The sequence below is a fragment of the Anolis sagrei genome, chromosome 3 (assembly GCF_037176765.1).
Source record: "Anolis sagrei isolate rAnoSag1 chromosome 3, rAnoSag1.mat, whole genome shotgun sequence".
Lineage (NCBI taxonomy): Eukaryota > Metazoa > Chordata > Lepidosauria > Squamata > Dactyloidae > Anolis > Anolis sagrei.
This window is the reverse complement of record NC_090023.1, coordinates 78,060,594-78,081,335: the sequence shown is the minus strand read 5'-3', so window position 1 is coordinate 78,081,335 and position 20,742 is coordinate 78,060,594. Positions and strand designations below refer to the sequence as shown.

Here is a 20,742-nt window from a genome sequence, read left to right as displayed (position 1 = left end):
TAAATAAAAATATAATGTTCGTTTGTGGGATTAACATAACTCAAAAACCACTGGATGAATTGACACCAAATTTCGACACAATACACCGAGGCTTTTAAACAGAGGCTGGATGGTCATCTATCGGGGGTGCTTTGAATGCAATTTTCCTGCTTCTTGGCAGGGGGTTGGACTGGATGGCCTATGAGGTCTCTTCCAACTCAATGATTCTATGATCTACTCATGTATATGGATTACATTCTGCTCGTTTTGTGCAGTGTTATGGGGCCAAGACATAAAGTCATTTTGTGCGAGTTGAACACCCAAGGCAATCTTAGTGAGAAAAATAAAATCTAGATACAGCATTATTTTGTCTTTATGCAAAAGGTAATAAGATGTATTACACTAAAACAGGCACACTGGCTAGTGTTTTGTAAGTTCTGTATATTTTGACTAAAAATGACAGAAAACACAAGTCACCAATCTCACTACTTATGCATTAATAGGGAACATGAGAAAAGCCTTTGAACATTGTACATGAAATAATATACTGGGAAGGAATCACAAAGAATTTTCTCTAAAGTGCTCTGAAAATGTAGCTGCTGGGGGGGGGGGGGTCACCACAGTGAATTTCTTCCCAAAACTCTTCTAAAAAAGCAAGGAACAACCATCAGATCCCAGGCTACAAATGTAGGCTGTTCCTGTAATTGGCTTTATTCAGGTGCCAATACAAGAGTGGGGACTTCACAGTGACCATTAAAAACTTAATTTGACATCAAAATAAGCGGTAGTGCATGTGGACAAAAAGGTACTTTCAAGTAATTCAACTTTATTTGGCAGCAAACAGAAAAGCTTGTTCTGTCCTACATTCTTACTGGAACATAACAATTTGTGAAGACATAAAAGGACAATTTACAACTGCAAAGAGATATTTTGAAGTAACCTCTAAAGAAATAAAAGTATGACTGCTGCAGACCAAAAAAGAGAATGTGAACCCTTCTGGCACGAATGAATCGTTGGAAAGCTGATTCTTTTGGTTGAGTTAAAGAATTACCTGGTGCAGAACATATTTGAATTACATAAAATAATATCACCATTTTATCGGGATCTACAGCTTGTGGAATACTGCTACATATTTGTATTGCCAAAAAGTTATTTGATGAAGTGACACTCCATGATAATTAAAAAAAAAAACAAAACAGAAAAAAACCCAAAAAACAAAAAACATAGCACTGTTATTTGTCTCATTACATTCCAGTGGGGATGACAAACAAATAATGTTTGTGCTTCAGGTGAAAATAAAGACATTTTTACCCTTCTGTTTCCACAAGTAGTATCAATAAAGACAATGGCTCTTCAGTTGCACTTATAGGGGAAGGGAATGTGTCATTGACTCTGCACTATGGCACTCTGAGATCTTCCATGAGAGCTCACCTGTTGTTGTGAGCCTTCAAGTAATTTACACCTTATGAGGTTTTCTTGGCAAGATTTGTTCAGCTGCCTTTGCTTCATTTCAGACTGAGAGTACATGATTTTCCTAGGGTGGCCCAGTGGATTTCCACAGTCAAGCAGGGAATTTGAACCCTGGAATCCAGAGTCGTAGTTCAATGCTCAAACCACTACACCAGAACTGGCTTTGTTTTACATTTCTAGCTACCTTCATTAGTTGAATAATAATATGGCAGAGGCAGCCTTACACTCTTGGCTGAGATATTATCCCAGATTAAATCTGGTGTGTGTCTGTTTCTAGGGAGGTATGGTTCTTGGCTGAGGCCAAGATAGACAGAATCACCTCACTGACATCAGTGAGAGAGGTCAATTCCATCAAGCTTCCTATTATTATTATTATTGGGTTTATTTATACCCTGCTTTTTGTCTCCATATGGAAACTCAAAGCAGCTGAATGAGGGAAGGCCCAAGAGAAACTAGCAGTGCCGCATGGGTCATTACTGAATCTGTTATGGGGTTGGACAGGAATGAGTGCTCCCAAAGAGGGGTTTGCTAAGACAGCCAGAGCCTGCAAAGATAATCTAAGATGGAGGAGTCAATTCCTTCATTTGATACTGGAAGAGCAACATGTGAAAAACTCTCCGTATTGAGATTTTTTTAAAAAAACACCAGTGAAATACAGCACATTAGTAAGTCAACTTTTAACTTTGCAAACTGATTTGGCAACTTTTCAAAACCATTACATAAATATTTCAAATGAATAAAATAGTAAATAAAGGTCTGGAACACTGATCTATTGCTAGAGTAGTGCATTAGGAAGAACTTCCTAACTCTGAGAGCTTTCAGTAGTAGAACTCTCTGCCCCGGAATGTGGTGGAGGCGCCTTCTTTGATGGCTTTTAAACAGAGGCTAGATGGCCATCTGTCTGGAGTGCTTTGAATGCAATTTTCCTGCTTCTTGGCAGAGGGTTGGACTGGATGGCCCAATCTTTCAACTCTATGATTCTATGATTTGCTACTGCATTCACTGTTGCTTATTTTCTGAATTAAAATACTTTAAAAACCTTTTTTCATTAAAATAAATTACTAACTTGAAAACTATTCTGAGTACTATTTTATATGTATATATAAATACTGGCCAGATGTTGTCCAAGCTTACCTTCAATTTTCTTCTTGCGTTAAATTTCCTCAGCTGTTCAACAGTTTCTGGCAGGTGAATCTTGTATGCATAGCGGTCACGTTCCTATGGATGAAATAATGGATGTTATTGATCAGGTTTATGTAATCATGATCATGATGTGATAACACACAAACCATTAGTGAGTGCATATATTCATATCTGACAAACAGAAGGTTTCAAAAAACCTTTATTATTTAATTACTATTTGTTTATATCATCTTGTAAGAAAATATCTTAAGAAACCTCACAGTAATGTAGCAAAAATAATAAAAAACAGTAAAAATTAAAACTGAAAAAGTAAAGGAATAACACACTAGAAAAAGATGAGACTCAAGAGCAGCAGCATGGCCCTTTTGAAAGAAAATGCTTCTATTGTTCTCAGAAGGCCAAGGACAAAGTCATGGAGATTACAGAATAAGCTAAATAAAATGTAATTTTGTAGATGACTCACAAAACATCAAAACTTATAGATTACCTACAAGGAAACATTACTAGGTGCCTCCTGATGGCTTGATTTCTGGGGTATCTTTCAGGGAAAAGTGAATATTGGAAATATTGTTCTCCTTTGGCTGACATCTGGAGTGCTCTTCTTTCTCTCTGTTTTAATGTATCCGTTAAGATTTTGATATTTTTGTAAGTCTGTGTGAACTGTCTGCGACTATGCCAAGGCAAGTCAAATTTTATTTCTTTCAAGCCAGTAGCCATTAGACTGATAACAAATAAAATTATACCTGCAGGCATAACCAACCTAAATGTTTACTAATACTACTAGCAATGCAATAATTTTTAAAACATTGCTCTGGTACTATGTCATTTGAATGGTTTAATTTTGAATGCATAAAAATAAATAAGACTTAACACAAAACGTTTAACAAAAATATGAATTGTAAACAGATGCCAAATTTCAATTATCAAACCATCTTAAATTGATATTAGCAAAGAGAGAGAATAATCTCTTTTTAATGCAGAATAATCCATCATCAGAAAAAAAAAGTCCAAGTTAAATGCAACTAAGCATCTCATATGTTTCCAGTTCATCTGTGGACTGTTCACGGCTGGCTTAATCATGTTACCTTCAGCCAAGGGTGGTTGAGTGCTTCATAAACAGTTATTCTTTCAGCTGGATCAAGCATGAGCATGCGCCGTACCAGATCTTTGGCACTTTCAGATATATGGCTCCATTGCCTGGGATTCATCTAGATAAAAAAATAAAATGAAAATTAAGGCTAGGAACACACAGGAATTGCTATATCCTGCTTTTGCAACTTTTGATATAGATATATACACACCTAATGTTCAATAAAGACTTAGATATTTTCAGAATACTTTAGAAATACTGCTTTTGCTTGGACTAGGCCAGTTGAAGAAATAGAGTTGACTCTCTGTATCCATGGATTTTGCATCCATGGATTCAACCATCTATGGCTTTGCTTTCCATGAAATATGATTTACAAAAAAAGTGTTGAGTCCAAACATAATACACCCTGTGCTGATGGATATATGTTGCACATCCCCCAGTCCCAAATATTATAAGCAGTTACTGAAAATTAATGAACATGGTGGTAATATGGAAACCTGAAAACTTTTCTGTGACTGGTTTCTGGTTGTACTTTACAACCAAAGTGTCTGCTTTTTCGAAACTCATTATATTCCACATATACTTCATTTTTTTCCATTTAAACCATGATGTGAAATGTGTACCATTTCTTTTAAAAAGTATAAAATAGAAGTCTTTTTTTTAAAAAAAGGCAACTGCTTAGTTATTTAAAAGTTTGTCTTGCTTTGCTTCTTAGATGTGTGCATTGTGATGTTGTTGCTTCTTATAAAATGTGTATAAAAGTTCTGAATTTTTAAAGTAGCTAAACAACTGAAATAACTTAGTAAATAATAATTTGCTTGTACTCTGGATAGCGTTCATATATACAATGTTAAATAGAAGACAAAATGATTGCAACATCAGTGACTGGAGCATTCATTTAAACATTCCTTAAAAATAGTGTGACATTACTCAATGGGTCAGCTTCCTGAACACAATGTCAAGTCTGCTGATTCCAACCACAGAACTAGATTGTATAACATACTAGTACTGCAAAGTCAGTAAAAGTAACTAAAATTGAGTTATTTCCTCCCTAAATACAGTAAATCAAGGAGGAAAATTAACAATCTCAGACCAAACTATATAGAAAAATGTCCCGAGTGTTGAGAAGAGATAGGGTACAAATGCCAGTAATAAATAAAGGATTTCAACCCATTCTACTAGCACCACTCACTAATCTCTATTCTCTGGCTTTTAAAAATACCAGGAGTTTCCCTTTAGCATTAACCATGAAAAATCCCCTAGTAAACGTAAAAACAGATTTATTGTTAAACCACAGCACTACAAAAAGTGCAGTGTCTAACAGACTCAAATTTTCTGCAAAAACTGTGTTCAATAATAAGGGGAAAAACTGTGCTTCAGTGGAAAATTTTATCCACAGAAAGTTTCTGAAATGCTTTGTTGTGGTTGTGACTGAATACAAATAACTGTACTAAGAGGTTCGCACCATACTATGTATTACTTCAATACACTAATATGCACTGAATCATATTAATTACAAAATGTACAAATGAATAATACAGTAAAAAACTAGGCATAGTTGTCTTTACTAAATATTTGACATGACACAACCATGTTTAGGAGACTGCCTTAAGCTTGTATGAAACCAGAATATATTAATATGAGTTTAGAAGGATTCCAGTCCCAATGGTGCTGCAAGAGTGAGTGCTGCAAGAAAGCTTTATTGAAGGCTTCCCTGTTTGAGGTGTACACCTAGAGCTAAAGTGGAAATGGATTCACAAAAGGATAATTAAGGCCAGTCACAATAAAGGTGTAGAGACACTACACACACACAATCAGGATTCTTATCATAGGACTCTTCCTCTATTTAGTAAGCATGATGATCTCTAATCATCTCCCTGAGCTCAGAGCTGAGGAATGTTACATCTTGGAAATGTTTGTCAATTATGGCCCATTTAACTCAAAGGACAAGTTGCTTATCTGTAACTATGGTTTGAACCGTCATCTGTGCCCTCACACAAATGAGTTTTGCGTCTACCAAAGACCTCATCGGAAATGTTCTAGAACTGAGTTTGGTGGGAACCCTGCCCTCTCCCTATCTACCACGCATGTCCCAATCTGTTGAGAAATGTTTGTCAATTATGGCTTTCTGAACTTAAAATAATTTTACCATTTTAAACCCTGTATAAACTTGTAACTTAAAAGCTGTAAAGCAAATGCAACTGGGAATATCAGACTGGCATCTTCACTGGTTTTATGTGAACAGGTAGTTTCCAATTAAATTTGCTTCAAATCTCCCACTAAAATATATATTACTAAAGTGTTCATTAGCTTTTTTTCTTCAGGAGAAAAGCAACACTTACCTTGTATTTTCCTTTAATTATGCCTTCAAATAATCTTTCCTTTGTTCCATAAAAAGGCAAACAACCACTAAGTAGAATAAAAAGGATCACTCCACAGCCCCATACATCCACAGGCTTTCCATAAGGCTCTCTTTTTACTACTTCTGGGGCCATAAAATGAGGCGTTCCTACCCGTCCTAAAGGAAAACACAAAAAAAGCTTTGTGGCATAACAAGCTTTGCTGCATTTTAAAATAAACTGTTGAGGACTAAGACATACCAAAAATGAAAGTACATTAGTTGCCTGCAGTTGGGTAAAATAGATTGCATAATTATAACCATAGTTCTTTGTGTGTTCTCAGAGTAGTCACATAAATGGGTTATATGTACTTTTGCAGTTCATCATCTGGAATCTTCTAGAGCAGTGGTTCTCAACTTGTGGGTCCCCAGATGTTTTGGCCTTCAACTCCCAGAAATCTTAACAGCTGGTAAACTAGTTGAGATTTCTGGGAGTTGTAGGCCGAAACAGCCTGGGACCCACAGGTTGATAACCACTGTTCTAGAGTTATCAGATAAGTGTTTTAATGTCTGTCACCCCCCCCCTCCCTTACATGTGACCCAGTGTGGTTCCTGTGGTTCCTGGATGTTCAAGCAGCAGCCAAGGAACTAAGGAAAGGACATATCGACGGTTCTAAGAGTGAGTGCTGTCAGGGTTCACAAGTGACTACTTGAAGAACCATGGTAACAGCTAAGCAATGTTATTCTTATGGTCCCTGTGATTCACACAATTGGAAGACATTTTCTTTATTACATATTCGGTGTAATCTGATCAAGTAATATAACTCTAGGCCAGTGGTTCTCAACCTGGGGTCCCCAGATGTTTTTGGCCTACAACTCCCAGAAATCCTAACAGCTGGTAAACTAGCTGGGATTTCTGGGAGTTGTAGGCCAAAAACATCTGGGGACCCCAGGTTGAGAACCACTGCTCTAGGCAGATATAATGCCTCTTGCTATATGTGCCTGCCTGAGGACTGAGTTTCATGAGGTGATGCTCTGTGTGTCCTCCACCAGTGAAGTCAATACACTGTACAAAAATGTGGGAGAGCGTTTTCTCAGCCATGAAACTCCAATTGTGGAATGTTCTTCATTGGAGGCTTGATTGGCAACAACACTGATTTCATTTAGATGCACAAACCATGGCCTTTTGGATTAATTCACTTCATATAGTATGCACAGTGTTTTAAAACTGTTTGAATCATTTAAGCCTGTTTTTATTGGTTAACATATTTAATATTTTTAATTTATTTTTAAAAACTGTTTACCTTACTAGTACTGATTTTACTTGGTGGAAGAATAGGAAAATATGTATTTAGTTTACTGGATGTGATACTTTATTTTGGATCAATATAATCTTAACAGAATGTGATATAACACTGTTTGAATTGTAACTGTATTGTAGAATTTATATTTATATTTTATCAAACTCTATTTATTTGTATGCTATTCTGAGGTCTTTTAATAAAAGGCGACATTGAAATAAAATAATAATTCAACAGTAACAAGAAGGGCTGGGCTCAACCTTAATGGCTATAACTGAACCATAAAAAGCGAATGAGCAGCAACTGTAGATGAATTCATTGAAAGGATGTATCTTCTCCCCAGAGAGCCAGTGTATTTAGTGTTGGGACTATTGCTTTGGATACCTTCAGACCCTGCTCAGCAATGGAAATCATTCAGTGATCTTGAGCAATTTATATTCTTCTATCCTCAGAGAAAGAGACAAAGGCAAACTCCCTATGAACAAATCTTGCCAAGAAAGAGTGGTAAGAGCGCATAAAGCATCAGAGAAATATCAATCCAGGAAAGATTCACCCAATTCAGGAAAATGAATTTAATCTGAATAGGGAATGACACAGTCATCGCTTACCTCCAGCAACAAGTCCTGATTCCCCTAACTGAATAGCAACACCAAAACCGCCAAGTTTCACAGGTGCTGAATTTTCTTTTGAGGCAAGTAACACACAGTGTGGCTGAAAAACAAAAGTAGACCTTGACATTTGGGAGTTGTAGTTGCTGGGATTTATAGTTCACCTACAATCAAAGAGCATTCTGAACCCCCACCAATGATAGAGTTTGGCCAAACTTCCTACACAGAACCCCCATGACCAACAGAAAATACTGTGTTTTCTGATGGTTTTGGTAATCCCTCTGAAACCCCTTTATGACCTCTGCAGGGGTCCCGACCCCCAGTTTGAAAAGTGCTGCCTTAAGGCCAACCAGTCCAACTCCCTTCACCAGGGCAACAAAACATAACCAAAGCCCTTCTGACAAAGAGCCATCCAGCCATAGATATAGATATGATTCACACACACACATACACAGATATAGTATCATAGATTTGAAAAGGACTCCTAAAGAAGGACAATTATATGTTGCATGTTCCAGAGTAGGCAAACCAGACAATCTCTACATCAACACTGACTAAGAAACAAGAAGAAATACTGTTTACCCACAAGCATAAAGAAATTACCTATATTAGAAACCAACACTTTCTCATTACTTTATTTTCCAGATCTCCAGACTGCGCCACAGCAGCGCGTGGCAGGGGATGGCTAGTTATGCATAAATATCCTTTTAGGAAGTGATCCTTGTTCTGTTTCAATTATCTCTCAAATACAATGGTTGAACAAGTTTAGCAAAAGTAGAATATATGAGAGAAGACTTCATCCTTCAGTATATACTGAAGCAATATACAGTAGTCTAACTTCTACTTTATCAAGAGAGGATTCCTGATGCAGACTTCTTTAGTAGCATAAACAGGATAATAATCAATAAGATCAGACACATTCTATAACTATTTTGATATTTCTAAATAATCCAGGCCCCATCTACATTGCCACATAATGCTGTTTCAGAATGCAGTTTAACTGAATTGAACTGCATTATAGGGTAATGTAGACTCATATAATCTAGTTCGATGTAGTTAAACTGCATTCTACACTGCATTATAGGGCAGTGTATATGGGCTCCCAAGATAAACTGACATTACTCAAGTCAAACAACATCAGGTGTACTTATAGAACAACTGTGCCACATAAATTGTTTGTCTTATACATTTACAAACTCCTAGTCAGACATTTTGAGGTGGTGTAAATGCATTAATAAATAGGCTTCACATAATAATAATAATAATAATAATAATAATAATAATAATAATAATAATATTTTATTTATATTCCGCCCTATCTCCCCAAGGGGGTTCATGGCAGTTCACAGTACACATACATGGCAAACTTTCAATGCCGTTTTGACAGACAGGACAGAACAGACAGAAAGGAGATATATTGTGATCATGTTCAGCTTTCGGTGCCTTTGGAGGTTGTGCTCAAATCCAGCCATGGGGGTGGTGTCGCTCCATCCTCATCTTCAAGCCAGAATAAAATACACATATAGGCAGGGCAAGTTCAGTCCAGCCTACCTTGCACTAGAAGAGGAGGCCAGAAGATTAAGTGGAGTGCCTGGGCCACCATAGCTATACTCATTTCCCTAACTCCATAATTACAAAACGCAATCAGCAGACATTTTAGGAAACTTTGGGGCAACAGGTACCCCCCCCCCCAACAGATTCCTTTTCACCTATAGTCACTGTTTAGCAGTTGTGTTTGAATGCTGCAGAAATGGCTTGATTTTTGGTGCTCTTGCCACAATTGTTAATAGGATATTTCTTTACTCTGTTTTGAATGCTCTTAGAAATTCATATGCTTTAATTTCCAAAGTACTTCTCTCTCTCTCTCTCTCTCTCTCTCTCTCTCTCTCTCTCTCTCTGTACTTTCATGTGTCTACTGTACAAGTGTGTGCACATATTTAATGACCAAAGCACACTCACACAAAACCTCTTTCTACAGGAAAACATGAGATCTCTAGACTTCCTGATTTAGCTGGATTTGCTATCTTCAACACAAAACTAGGTACATAATTAGAAAACCACTTCCCTTCTCTCCTTCGTTCAAGGAGTGAAGAAAGCTTCGCGCACATTCCTTCACCAACATGGAAGTGAGTATTTTCCTTTTATTATAAACAAATAAACTTCAGCTCAATTGCAATAATATCTTGAACTGTATTGGATATAGGTTACATTTTCATGCCATGATTCTTGATAGACTACAACCACTTTTGTCAAACTATGAATTTGCCTTTCACATGTGTTTTGTCTTAGACAGAGAGAAATGTTAGCCTGTGCCCCATGAACAATATTCAAAAGCAAATTTGTCAAAACAGTAGCATATACGTGAAACACTATTTTCATGAATATATTTGTGCTCATTCCAGTCCTCCTGCAAAATTTATGCACATAAAATGACAAAAGCTGTCAGAGTTTTTGTGTAGACGGCTATGATCTAATAAAGTGCAATACGTTAAATGGCTATTCAGAAACTTAAACTAAAACATTTCCCCACCGGTATGTATACAAAGGATGACACATGAGCCTTTTTAATTCTACCACTCAACACATGATTCAATCTCTCTCTAAATATATTTACAGCACAATTCTATGAGGGCTTATATGCCCTCATCCCCATAACAATATATATAGAAGTGAGGCTTCAGGCATGATCCCATGGATACTTATTCAGGAGTAAGTAGAAGTATGTTCAATGGGAATCCCCACAACCTCTGAGGATACCTGCCACAGATGCAGGCGAAATGTCAGGAGAGAATGCTTCTAGAACATGGCCATATAGCCTGAAAAACCTATAACAACCCACAAATAATATTGTTTGTTAAAAAAAATATTTTCCAGAGGTTCATGTTTTGATTGCCCGCAGTTAGTTCATATTTTAAAACTAATCTTTTATATGTTTGTAAAGTTGAATTTGATTTTTTAAATATATAAATCTGTCCTGATAGAGGGGAAAAAATCAACCCACAGACAGAATTTACAAATCAGGAAGATTTATGCGGGGAAAATAACTAAAGTATAAAAATTCAGGGATGAGTTCTAATAGCTACAGAAGTTAGATAATGCATCCCCATTAAAGATAAACACTTCTTTAGAAAATTAAAGATAAACACACAACTTTAGAAAACCACAACCACAAAGAAAGACAGGCATTTTTTTCTCCTGGAAAAATCAGATTTGATTATCTTATATGTTACTTAAACAAGTCTTATGGGGGAAGAGTTTTAGGATTTGTAAGAGAAATCAGTTAAACTACTCTGCATTTTACATGAGCAAACTCTATTCACTGTGCTATCATTTTATTTCAGGAAACACCAGATTTATATGAACATGTAAAAATAAACACGGAATGAGCACTTGCTAAGTGTTGATTTCAATACTAAGTGCACAAGACAAGCATGCATAAGATGGATTCATCTAAATTCCTGAACTTTTCTCTTATGGAAAGAGACTTCAAGGACAACCACAATCAGACTAGAAACATGTTCCCAGAAATGCAAAATGTTACAGACTGTGTCACAGCAGAGAAGTCACTCTCTTTGGCTTTGCTGTTTTCATATTCAATAATTTTTGTGATTGGACTAGTTACCAATGTTATGGCTTTGTATGTTTTTCTGTGTACTCCCTGCAAGAACTCTATCCAGATTTATCTACTGAATGTTGCCATTGCAGACCTCCTCCTGATTTTCTGCCTGCCCTTCCGAATACTCTATCACATTAACCAAAACATATGGCTATTAGGGCTGACTTTCTGCAGGATTGTAGGAAACCTATTTTATATGAACATGTACATCAGCATAGTACTACTGGGGTTGATTAGCTTGGACCGGTACTTAAAAATTAATAGATCTGTGCAGCGCATTAAAGTTCTAACAACAAAGCAAAGCATATATATTTGTTGTATACTATGGACATTGGCAATTATGGGATTTATAGTGATGGTTGTTCAGTCTGCCTGGAAAGAAGAAAAAAATTCTACCAAGTGTTTTAATTACAGAGGAAAACAAAATGCAAAAATGGAAGCAGGGTTGAATTATATTCTTGTCATAATATTTTGGATTGTCTTCTTTCTATTGATTCTATCTTACATTAAAATTGCAACTCATCTTCTCAAAATGTCTAAGAAGAGAAAAAGGTTCCCTGGGACTGGAAAGTATATTGCCATTGCAAGGAACTCTTTTATAGTACTTATTATTTTCACATTATGTTTTGTACCTTACCATCTATTCCGATTTATTTACATCACTTCACAACTACAAGATATCTCTTGCTACTGGAAGCAAATCATCCACAAGTGCAATGAAGTTATGCTACTCTTTTCAGCCTTCAACAGCTGTTTAGACCCAGTTATGTATTTTCTAATGTCCAGGAGCATCCGTAAAACTGTACTACGACTGATTTGCAAACAACTTAGTATGGAGTCTACTATCAGTGAAAGTACTTCAGAAATGAAACAAAGATATTCTTCTCATGATCTTCTGGAAAATCCAACTCATCACTCCAGAATATATTTCATTAAGAATGTGAAATAATGAATTAACAGTACAATGTCATAAATGTCCACTCTGATGTAAATTCCATTAGGTTCAATGGGTCTTATACCCAGATAAGTAGGTATAGGTTTGTACATCTTACGAAAGCCAAGAGGAATCTGCTCCAGACAGTCTTAACTCGATTATTGCTTTCATTTAATGTATTTGGAAGATCTTTTGAAATGGGAATTGTAGTCATATACAGTAAATAAGGAACAATAGTATCTAGCTATGTGGCATGTATGTAATTATGTTTACTTGCATTTGTTTTCAGTAAAACTTGTGTGTAGTAGAACTTTATAGTAGGCATTTATATTAAAAGCTAGTCAAGCTAATACATGTTGAACTATTTTATTTTTATTCTATACACTGGCAAAACATCTATATGAAATGACAGCTATGCAAAGCACAAATTTAGTATTTTCAACCTCTTAAAATTATTATATTGCCTATGGTAATACATGAAATGTTCCATTTATATTACTTCAATGCACCCTGTATAGGATTGCCTTTAGAAATGGTTTGCCTTGGTGAGCTCAAAATTATGCAGCCAGAGTGCTGAATTATTGCTTATGTAAGCCGTCTTGAGTCCCCTCTGGGATAGAGAAAGATGGGATATAAACATAGTAAATAAATAAATAATAAATAAATAGGAACTGGTTATAAGGAACATGTACATTTCTTGTTAAAAAAACTTCATTGGCTACTGGTTAATTTCTGGGCATAATTCAAACTCCTTGCTATCAGCTACACTTAGGTCCATGCTATTTGAAATACTGCATCTCAGAATATGAGGTTTCCTGAATTTTAAGATCTCTGGGGAATAATAAAGACCCTTTTGTTTAAACAGGTACTTAATAATAAATACTGCACTTTTATTCTTATGGTTGTTTTCATTTCTTCCAACTCTTAAGATTTTTTTTAATTCTATTTCAAAATGGTTTTATATAGTGGTGCTATAATAAGAAGGTTTAACTAATTGCAAGGTTTATAGTTATAATAGTTTTTAAAATGTATGTTGCAAATTACCTTGGGCTCCATGTATGAATATAGATGGAATACAAATTATGCAAACAAGTAGCATTAATTTTTAAACTATCACAGTTGAAAGTAGAGCACTGACACGATTTAGAAAGAACTTATTGAATTTGAGAAAAAAATGTGGCTTACTGAAGAAACATTTTTCTTACAAAATGGAATTTCATACTCCCCTTGTTTTGTAAAGGGAAATTTAAAAATTCTGGAGTATGGGGTGAACACTTCTAGAAAGGACAGTTCTCCAAAAAAGAGGGGTGACTTATAGAAGGTGTCATGACCACTTTAGCATAGACACAATTGTTTGTGCTAAGATGTACAATGCAATACAAACAATTTAATAACGTTTTTTTGGACTTCATGAGAGAATGAATGGCGAGAAAGAGAAGTGTGCCATTAGGAGGTAACCCCTGCCCCCAGAATTAACCACTGACTTTAAATAAATATAATTGTGACTGTACTTCTCATGTACTAAAGGAGATTACTGTATAAGCTCTAGCTCCCCACTATTCTGGTCTCTCGAGGTGGAGTAGACCAGTGGTAACCAATTTAATACATGCTTAACTGTAGTATCTGCAAGTCATGCGAAGCTTATACAGTAAGCCACTATTCAAAATGAGCTCACACCTCCTAGACTTTTAAAAAAAGTTTCTCCCTTCAATTTTTTGAGTGCCGTGGGCACAAAAATGGTATTGGGGCTGCACTTTGCCTACCCAAGTTTAGATGTTACCATGAATATGTTTATATATTATGTTTCCTTATCATTAGAGTTTTAAGTTTTAAAAGTGTAGGTTTGCTAACTGATAATTTTAAGATTATTTTCCACAACTGTAATTCTGGGAAGAGAAATAGTAGAATGTAGAACACAAATTCTTTAAATAAATATATGAGCTATATAATGGAGCAGCATATAGAATTCCCTACTGTTGGTGTTACAACTTCCAGGGCTTAAAGAACATCTCTCTCTCTCTCTCTCCCACACATACACAGATTCATCTCCTTTTTATCAAATTCCAATTAATGTTGCCTCTCAAGGGATTTCAATTCTCCCTCTTCTTTAACACTTAACTTTCAATCTAGTCTGAGAATGTCCTTAACACAATGAAAAATAAATTGCAACATAGTGACTCCTTCCAGCTGTTGAGAACTGTGGGAGTTCAAGTCCAAAACATGTAGAGGGCCAAAGTTTGCCCATGCCTGACTGGTCTGCCCCCCACACTATCTTAACTACTTGGACGATGAACTGGCTGCTCCTGAACAGATCAGAGACTATGTTGTTGAATCAAACAAGAATTTTAGACTTTCTTTCCTTCTGAGTCTCACTATAAAGACGTTATGAGGAGAGGTACTCTTTGAGAGACAGACATAGCTCTGGCCAAACTGAAGCTATTGAATCTTTATTTCTTCTTATTATCTCTTTCTTGCATGGTGTTCAATGTATCTAAGATGGTCTCAATATTTAACACTGACTGGACTTGAAATAAATCTGACTGAACTTGAACAAAGCTCCATCTGGACTTGAATATAGCTCTGTCTGAACTTGAATGCAGCTCTGACTGGATGTGCTATTTTGTAGTCCTTCTAGCCTTCCTCTCTCTTCACCTTCCAGTCACAAAAAGGCTGGCTCTTCAAAGAACCAGAAGTGCCTTGCCTGAGGCTCCGCCACTGAAGGGATTCTTAAAGGCGCAGAGTGACGGACGCTTCAAATGCAAAGAGGCTGTCTAGATGGACCCCACAGAAACTGTACATAAAATATTAATCCCTCTAACTAAAAAGGGCTTAACTAGGGGTAAACAGTGAAGGTCTTCATGGAGCATGATAATGACTTAAGCAAAAATCTGAAATTTCCACACAAACTAATTCCAACAGCTGAAAAGCTTACTGTTAATGTTTACTAAAATTACTAGAGTACATCGAATGCGAGTTCCTTCTTATTATAGCACACAGATTCAAAACCACAAAATGAAAATCAGTGTTTATTGATGCAGTTTAACCACTCCATAAACTCACAATGAGGCTGGCTACAAGGGGTGGAATTTATTTACAGCTGGTATCTGATTTGAGTTAGTACTGATTGATATAAGCAACAGGAAGTATTTAAGATTAATGAACATGGAAAAAGACGAATGTAGTTTTGTTTGTGGCTATATAGCCAATACATCACTGACTTCATGAACTAGCTACAGGTTAACTTGTGAGTTTATTTGAATGTTAAGATCATATGGTACTTCAGAAAAGGAACAAAACGAAACATAAAACCAAAAACCATATAAGTTCAGCAGTGGAACTCTATGCCCTGGAGTTTGGTGGAGGCCCCTTCTTTGGAGGCTTTTAAACAGAGGCTGGATGGCCATCTGTCGGGGGTGCTTTGAATGCAATTTTCCTGCTTCTTGGCATGGGGTTGGACTGGATGGCCCATGAGGTCTCTTCCAACTCCATGATTCTATGATGAAATCTTCTGCATGTGTCCCAAGAGCACACTTAAAACTTGACCAAGGTCATATAATTCTAATTCCATATTTTAGTTCCTGCACCAGAGCAATGAGCAAGTCATGTAATTTTCCTCCTTATGCATAACCCCAACCTATAGATCCTGCACAATTACTGAAGCCTCCTGTCCCACCTTTCAAGAGAAAATGGTATCATATTTTGAAAGTCTTTAAAGTATGTCAAAATAAACTGTGTGAGAGTGAGAGCGAAAAAGATCTGACATACAACTAGGTTAATATTTTGTTAAAAGTACCAGTGATTCTAATAGTTACTTGCTTTCCAAAATGGGTTTAACTGCATGAGACCAAAGCAATAAATACAATTGTCATATTATGCTGTCAACAAAATAAACAATTTCTAAGTATTGTCGAAGGCTTTCATGGCTGGAATCACTGGGTTGTTGTAGGTTTTTTCGGGCTGTATGGCCATGATCTAGAGGCATTCTCTCCTGACGTTTCGGCTGCACTTTGGCAAGCATCCTCAGAGGTACCTACCTCTGAGGATGCTTGCCAAAGTGCAGGCGAAACGTCAGGAGAGAATGCCTCTAGACCATGGCCATACAGCCCGAAAAAACCTACAACAACCCAACAATTTCTAAAGTTAATTTGACTTACCTTAACATCCCTGTGAATTATATTATTATCATGACAATAACGTAGTGCTTCCAGTATCTGTCTCATGTAATGACTGTAAACCCAAAAGACAACAAAAGTATTATAAACAAAAGTATATAATAATTAAACACTTTCATATAAACATTATGAAGACAGCATAGACATTGGGTACTGTTCTGCCCCTGCAAGATGTGTGCATGGAGGTGTCCTGATCTTACTGGGAAAATAGTTGCTATGCTCAGAGGAACAGCTGATAAAGACTTTAATAAAACAATAGCAACGTTCAAATCCCAACTCTTCCTGATCTGGTTATAAAAAGTTTTCTCATGAATCTGAAGCTGCTATAGGAAGTGAGAACATATTATCCCCATGCCCATGAGTAAAAAAAAAACAAAAAACAACCCAAAAAACAAAAACAGGTTACCCACAACTAGTACAGCTTTGTGTGGAAGGAAGGTGGTTTTCTATTAATTTTCTATTAATTCAACCTGTGCAGTTTCCAAGGCGACACATTGCCTGTAACTATCAAAAAGATAGTCGGATAGTCTGTTCCTGCATAAAATACAAAACTGTGGCTCTAGGAGCACTCTTCATAATGATATATTTCAGCATGAGGTTTAGAGGCTATCAATTTATTTCTTCAGATGGAGAACAATTTTATTATAGGTATAGAGTCAGGAGACAAAAGTATAACAAGTTACTGTGAGGGAAGAACAGTGTAGCAAAGTTACATTTGGAAATAATGCAATGAGTAGGAACAACACTGCATTACTGGTTTAACCAAGGTCTTATAGTTACTTTAAACATGTGCTTTTAAAGGGGATTCGAAGGTAATTTTAGAGATATTCTGGCAGGTTTTTTCAACTTTTATGCAAGTTTCTCATCAATCCTATTGTTTGTAAAATGAAAATGCCATCAGAAAATTTTAAAAAACAAAAAACCCACGACCAGTGGAACAAATAACAAAAGTTACTTTTCTTAACACAGTAGCAAATAATGGCATGGGGTTGCTTTCCAAGTCCTCTACTAAGAGCCAGTAGGAGCTCTACCAACAGGAGTCTTAACATGTATGATTTCCATATGAGTATACCATGATACTGGTAAGCTGTTGACAATCACCTGCACTTTAATTATATTCTTACTGTTGGTAATTATATTTTTAAACTGTCAGTCAAAACTCCTAGTTTTAACTGAGAGGTTTCATCTTCAGCAATCTTTTTCTATTGTATTGACAAATCACCATTGATAGTGTCAGATTTTCAATGTCTTGAAAATTATCAGACGAGTAGTTAATATGATTCTTTAAGTGCTTATAATGGTAAAGCTTGTATTCTACACAGAATCTCACCTGCAAATTCTCAAACTGTCAAATTACTTCATGTTTTTTAAACTATCAAATTACTTCATGCTTTAAATCATTTTAGTCCAGCACATGGCATTCTTTTGTAATATTTAGTAAACTAATGTAAAAATACTGTAGATGTTTCTGTAATATTAAAGAGTAGGCAATTATTATTATTATTATTATTATTATTATTATTATTATTACTTTATTTGTACCACGCTAGCATCTCCCAAGGGATTCGATGCGGCTTACAACAAGCCGGAGCCCAACACAATACAACAATACAATACATAGCAAATAAAACAGTTAAAGCAGAAAACAATAACAGTAGCAGTACAACAGGACATTATTAAAAACTGAGCCAGCCAGGAGTAGGGTACAGGATTAAAAGTGCTGAAGTGTCAGAGGGATATGGGATTAAAATATAAGTGCGGTGTGCGGTGAGAGTGATCTTGACTCTACTAAAGTGCTTCAGGGCTTTGGTAGTGGGGTTCCTAATCTGAGAAGGCATGTTGGAACAGCCAGGTTTTCAGGTTCTTTCTGAAAACCGCCAAGGTAGGGGCCTGTCTGAGATCTTTCGGGAGGGCATTCCAGAGGTGGGGGGCCACCACAGAGAAGGCCCAGTCCCGCGTCCCCACCAAACGCACCTGCGAGGCGGGCGGGATCACGAGCAGGGCCTCTCCAGATGACCGGAGTGAGCGTGTGGGTTCGTAGACTGTGATGCAGTCTCGCAGGTAGGGTGGTTCCAAACCATTCAGGGCTTTGTAGGTAAGCACCTGCACCTTAAATTGGGCTCGGAAAATAAACGGCAGCCAGTGGAGCTCCTTAAACAGAAGGGTTGACCTCTCTCTGTAATGGGCCCCCGTTAGCATCCTGGCTGCTGCCCGTTGGACCAATTGGAATTTCCAAGCCATTTTCAAGGGCAGCCCCACGTAGAGCGCATTGCAGTAATCCAGTCTAGAGGTGACTAAGGCATGGACCACCCCAGCCAGATCAGCCTTCGCAAGGTACGGGCGCAGCTGGTGCACAAGTCTCAGTTGTGCAAAAGCCCTCCCGGCCACCGCCGACGCCTGAGCCTCAAGTGTGAGCAATGAGTCCAGGAGGACTCCCAAGCTGCAGACCTGTGGCTTCAGGGGGAGTGTAACCCCATCCAACACAGGTTGCCACCCTATACCCCGGTCTGGTTTGCGATCAACCAGGAGGACCTCTGTCTTGTCGGGATTGATCTTCAGCTTGTTCGTCCTCATCCAGATAGACACAGTGGTCAGGCACTCGTCTAGCACCCGAGAGGCCTCCTTGGAATTAGGTGGAAAAGAGTAGTAGAGTTGTGTGTCATCTGCGTAGAGATGGCACCCAACTCCAAAACTCCGGATGACCTCTCCCAACGGTTTCATGTAGATGTTAAAAAGCATGGGAGATAAAATAGAGCCTTGCGGGACCCCAAAGGTCAAAGGCCAGAGGTCCGAGCAGGCATCTCCCAGCTTCACCATCTGGGTTCGTCCCTCCAGGAAGGACCGGAGCCACGACAGAACCGTGCCCCCAAGGCCCATCCCAGAGAGCCGACCCAGAAGGATACCATGATCGATGGTATCGAAAGCCGCTGAGATGTCCAAGAGGACCAGCAGGGTTACACTCCCCCTGTCCAGTCCTCTACGGAGGTCATCCACCAAGGCGACCAAGGCTGTCTCGGTGCCATGACCAGGCCTGAAACCAGACTGTGCCCGATCCAGGTAATTGATGTCATCCAGGAAGCCCTGGAGCTGGAGGGCGACCACCCACTCCAGCACCTTACCCAAAAAAGGAAGGTTGGAAATCAGTCTGTAATTGTTCAGCACCGTATAGTCAAGGGATGACTTTTTTAGGAGTGGGCGAACCACAGCCTGTTTCAAGTTAAATTGAAAAATCCCTTGCTCCAACGATGCGTTAATGATCAACACAAACCAATCAACCAACCCCTCCTTGGCAGATTTAATGAGCCAGGATGGGCAAAGGTCCAGAGCCGAAGTGGTTGCCCTCACAGCCCCAAGAACCTCCTCCACGGTCTCAGGAAGAACAAGCCGAAAAGAATCCCACAAAATTGGACAAGCAGATGCCTCAGTCACCTCCTCTGGCACTGCGATGAAATTGGAATCGAGCTCAAGACGTATCTGGGCAACCTTGCCTGCAAAATGGTGTGCGAAATCGCAACACCGAGCTGCTGGGTCGTCAGAGATCTCGTCCACCACAGGTGGGTGAAGGAGCTCCCCGACAACCCAAAACAGCTCTGATGACCTATTTGCTGCAGACGCTATCCGGGCGGTCGTGAAAGATTCCCTGGCCGCCCGTATAGCCACGGAGTATGCCTTAAGAGAGGCCTTAGCCCGTGCTTGATCAGACACGTCCCGAGATTTCCTCCACTTGCGCTCTAGCCCCCTTCTTGTATGCTTCATCGCAGCCAACTCCTTGGTAAACCAAGGAGATGGCCTGTCATGACGCAACGAGATGGGGCGTTCGGGAGCGATCGTGTTTATCGCCCTGGACATCTCCCTATTGTAAAGGTCGACCAAGGCGTCAACAGGATCGCCAGGTTCCATGGCAGGAAGAACCCCAAGATTCCTCAGGAATCCATCCGGATCCATCAGTCTCCTGGGGCGGACCATCTTAATTTGTCCTCCACCCCTGCGAAGGTTGGGGGTCGCAGCGAGCCTAAAGCTGACCAGATAGAGATCAGACCATGACACTGGAAGGATGTTTTGTTCTTCCACTCTGATCATTCCACTGTCTG

General features: G+C 38.2%; 2 protein-coding genes across 20 annotated transcripts in view; one reads left to right on the top strand and one right to left on the bottom strand.

Annotated features, from left to right (window-relative positions):
- Positions 1–20,742, bottom strand: part of CASK (calcium/calmodulin dependent serine protein kinase) — a 145,048-nt gene that overhangs the window by 59,294 nt on the left and 65,012 nt on the right. For all 19 annotated transcript variants that reach the window (XM_067466729.1, XM_067466732.1, XM_067466738.1 and 16 more), the window contains exons 5-9: positions 16,634–16,706; positions 7,930–8,032; positions 6,025–6,200; positions 3,678–3,800; positions 2,584–2,667 (exon numbers count right to left, since the gene is read on the bottom strand). In XM_067466729.1, coding sequence (XP_067322830.1) covers positions 2,584–2,667; positions 3,678–3,800; positions 6,025–6,200; positions 7,930–8,032; positions 16,634–16,706 — 559 coding nt within the window. The remainder of the gene's footprint in view (positions 1–2,583; positions 2,668–3,677; positions 3,801–6,024; positions 6,201–7,929; positions 8,033–16,633; positions 16,707–20,742) is intronic.
- GPR34 (G protein-coupled receptor 34) lies at positions 9,984–12,724 on the top strand. Its single transcript, XM_060770203.2, has 2 exons — positions 9,984–10,055; positions 11,271–12,724. The coding sequence occupies exon 2, from the start codon at positions 11,361–11,363 to the stop codon at positions 12,492–12,494; it is 1,134 nt and encodes a 377-aa protein (XP_060626186.2). The 5' UTR covers positions 9,984–10,055; positions 11,271–11,360; the 3' UTR covers positions 12,495–12,724.

Excerpts from the sequence above, each read along its gene's own strand:
- GPR34 (XM_060770203.2), top strand. The coding sequence starts at position 11,361 with ATGCATAAGATGGATTCATCTAAATTCCTGAACTTTTCTCTTATGGAA.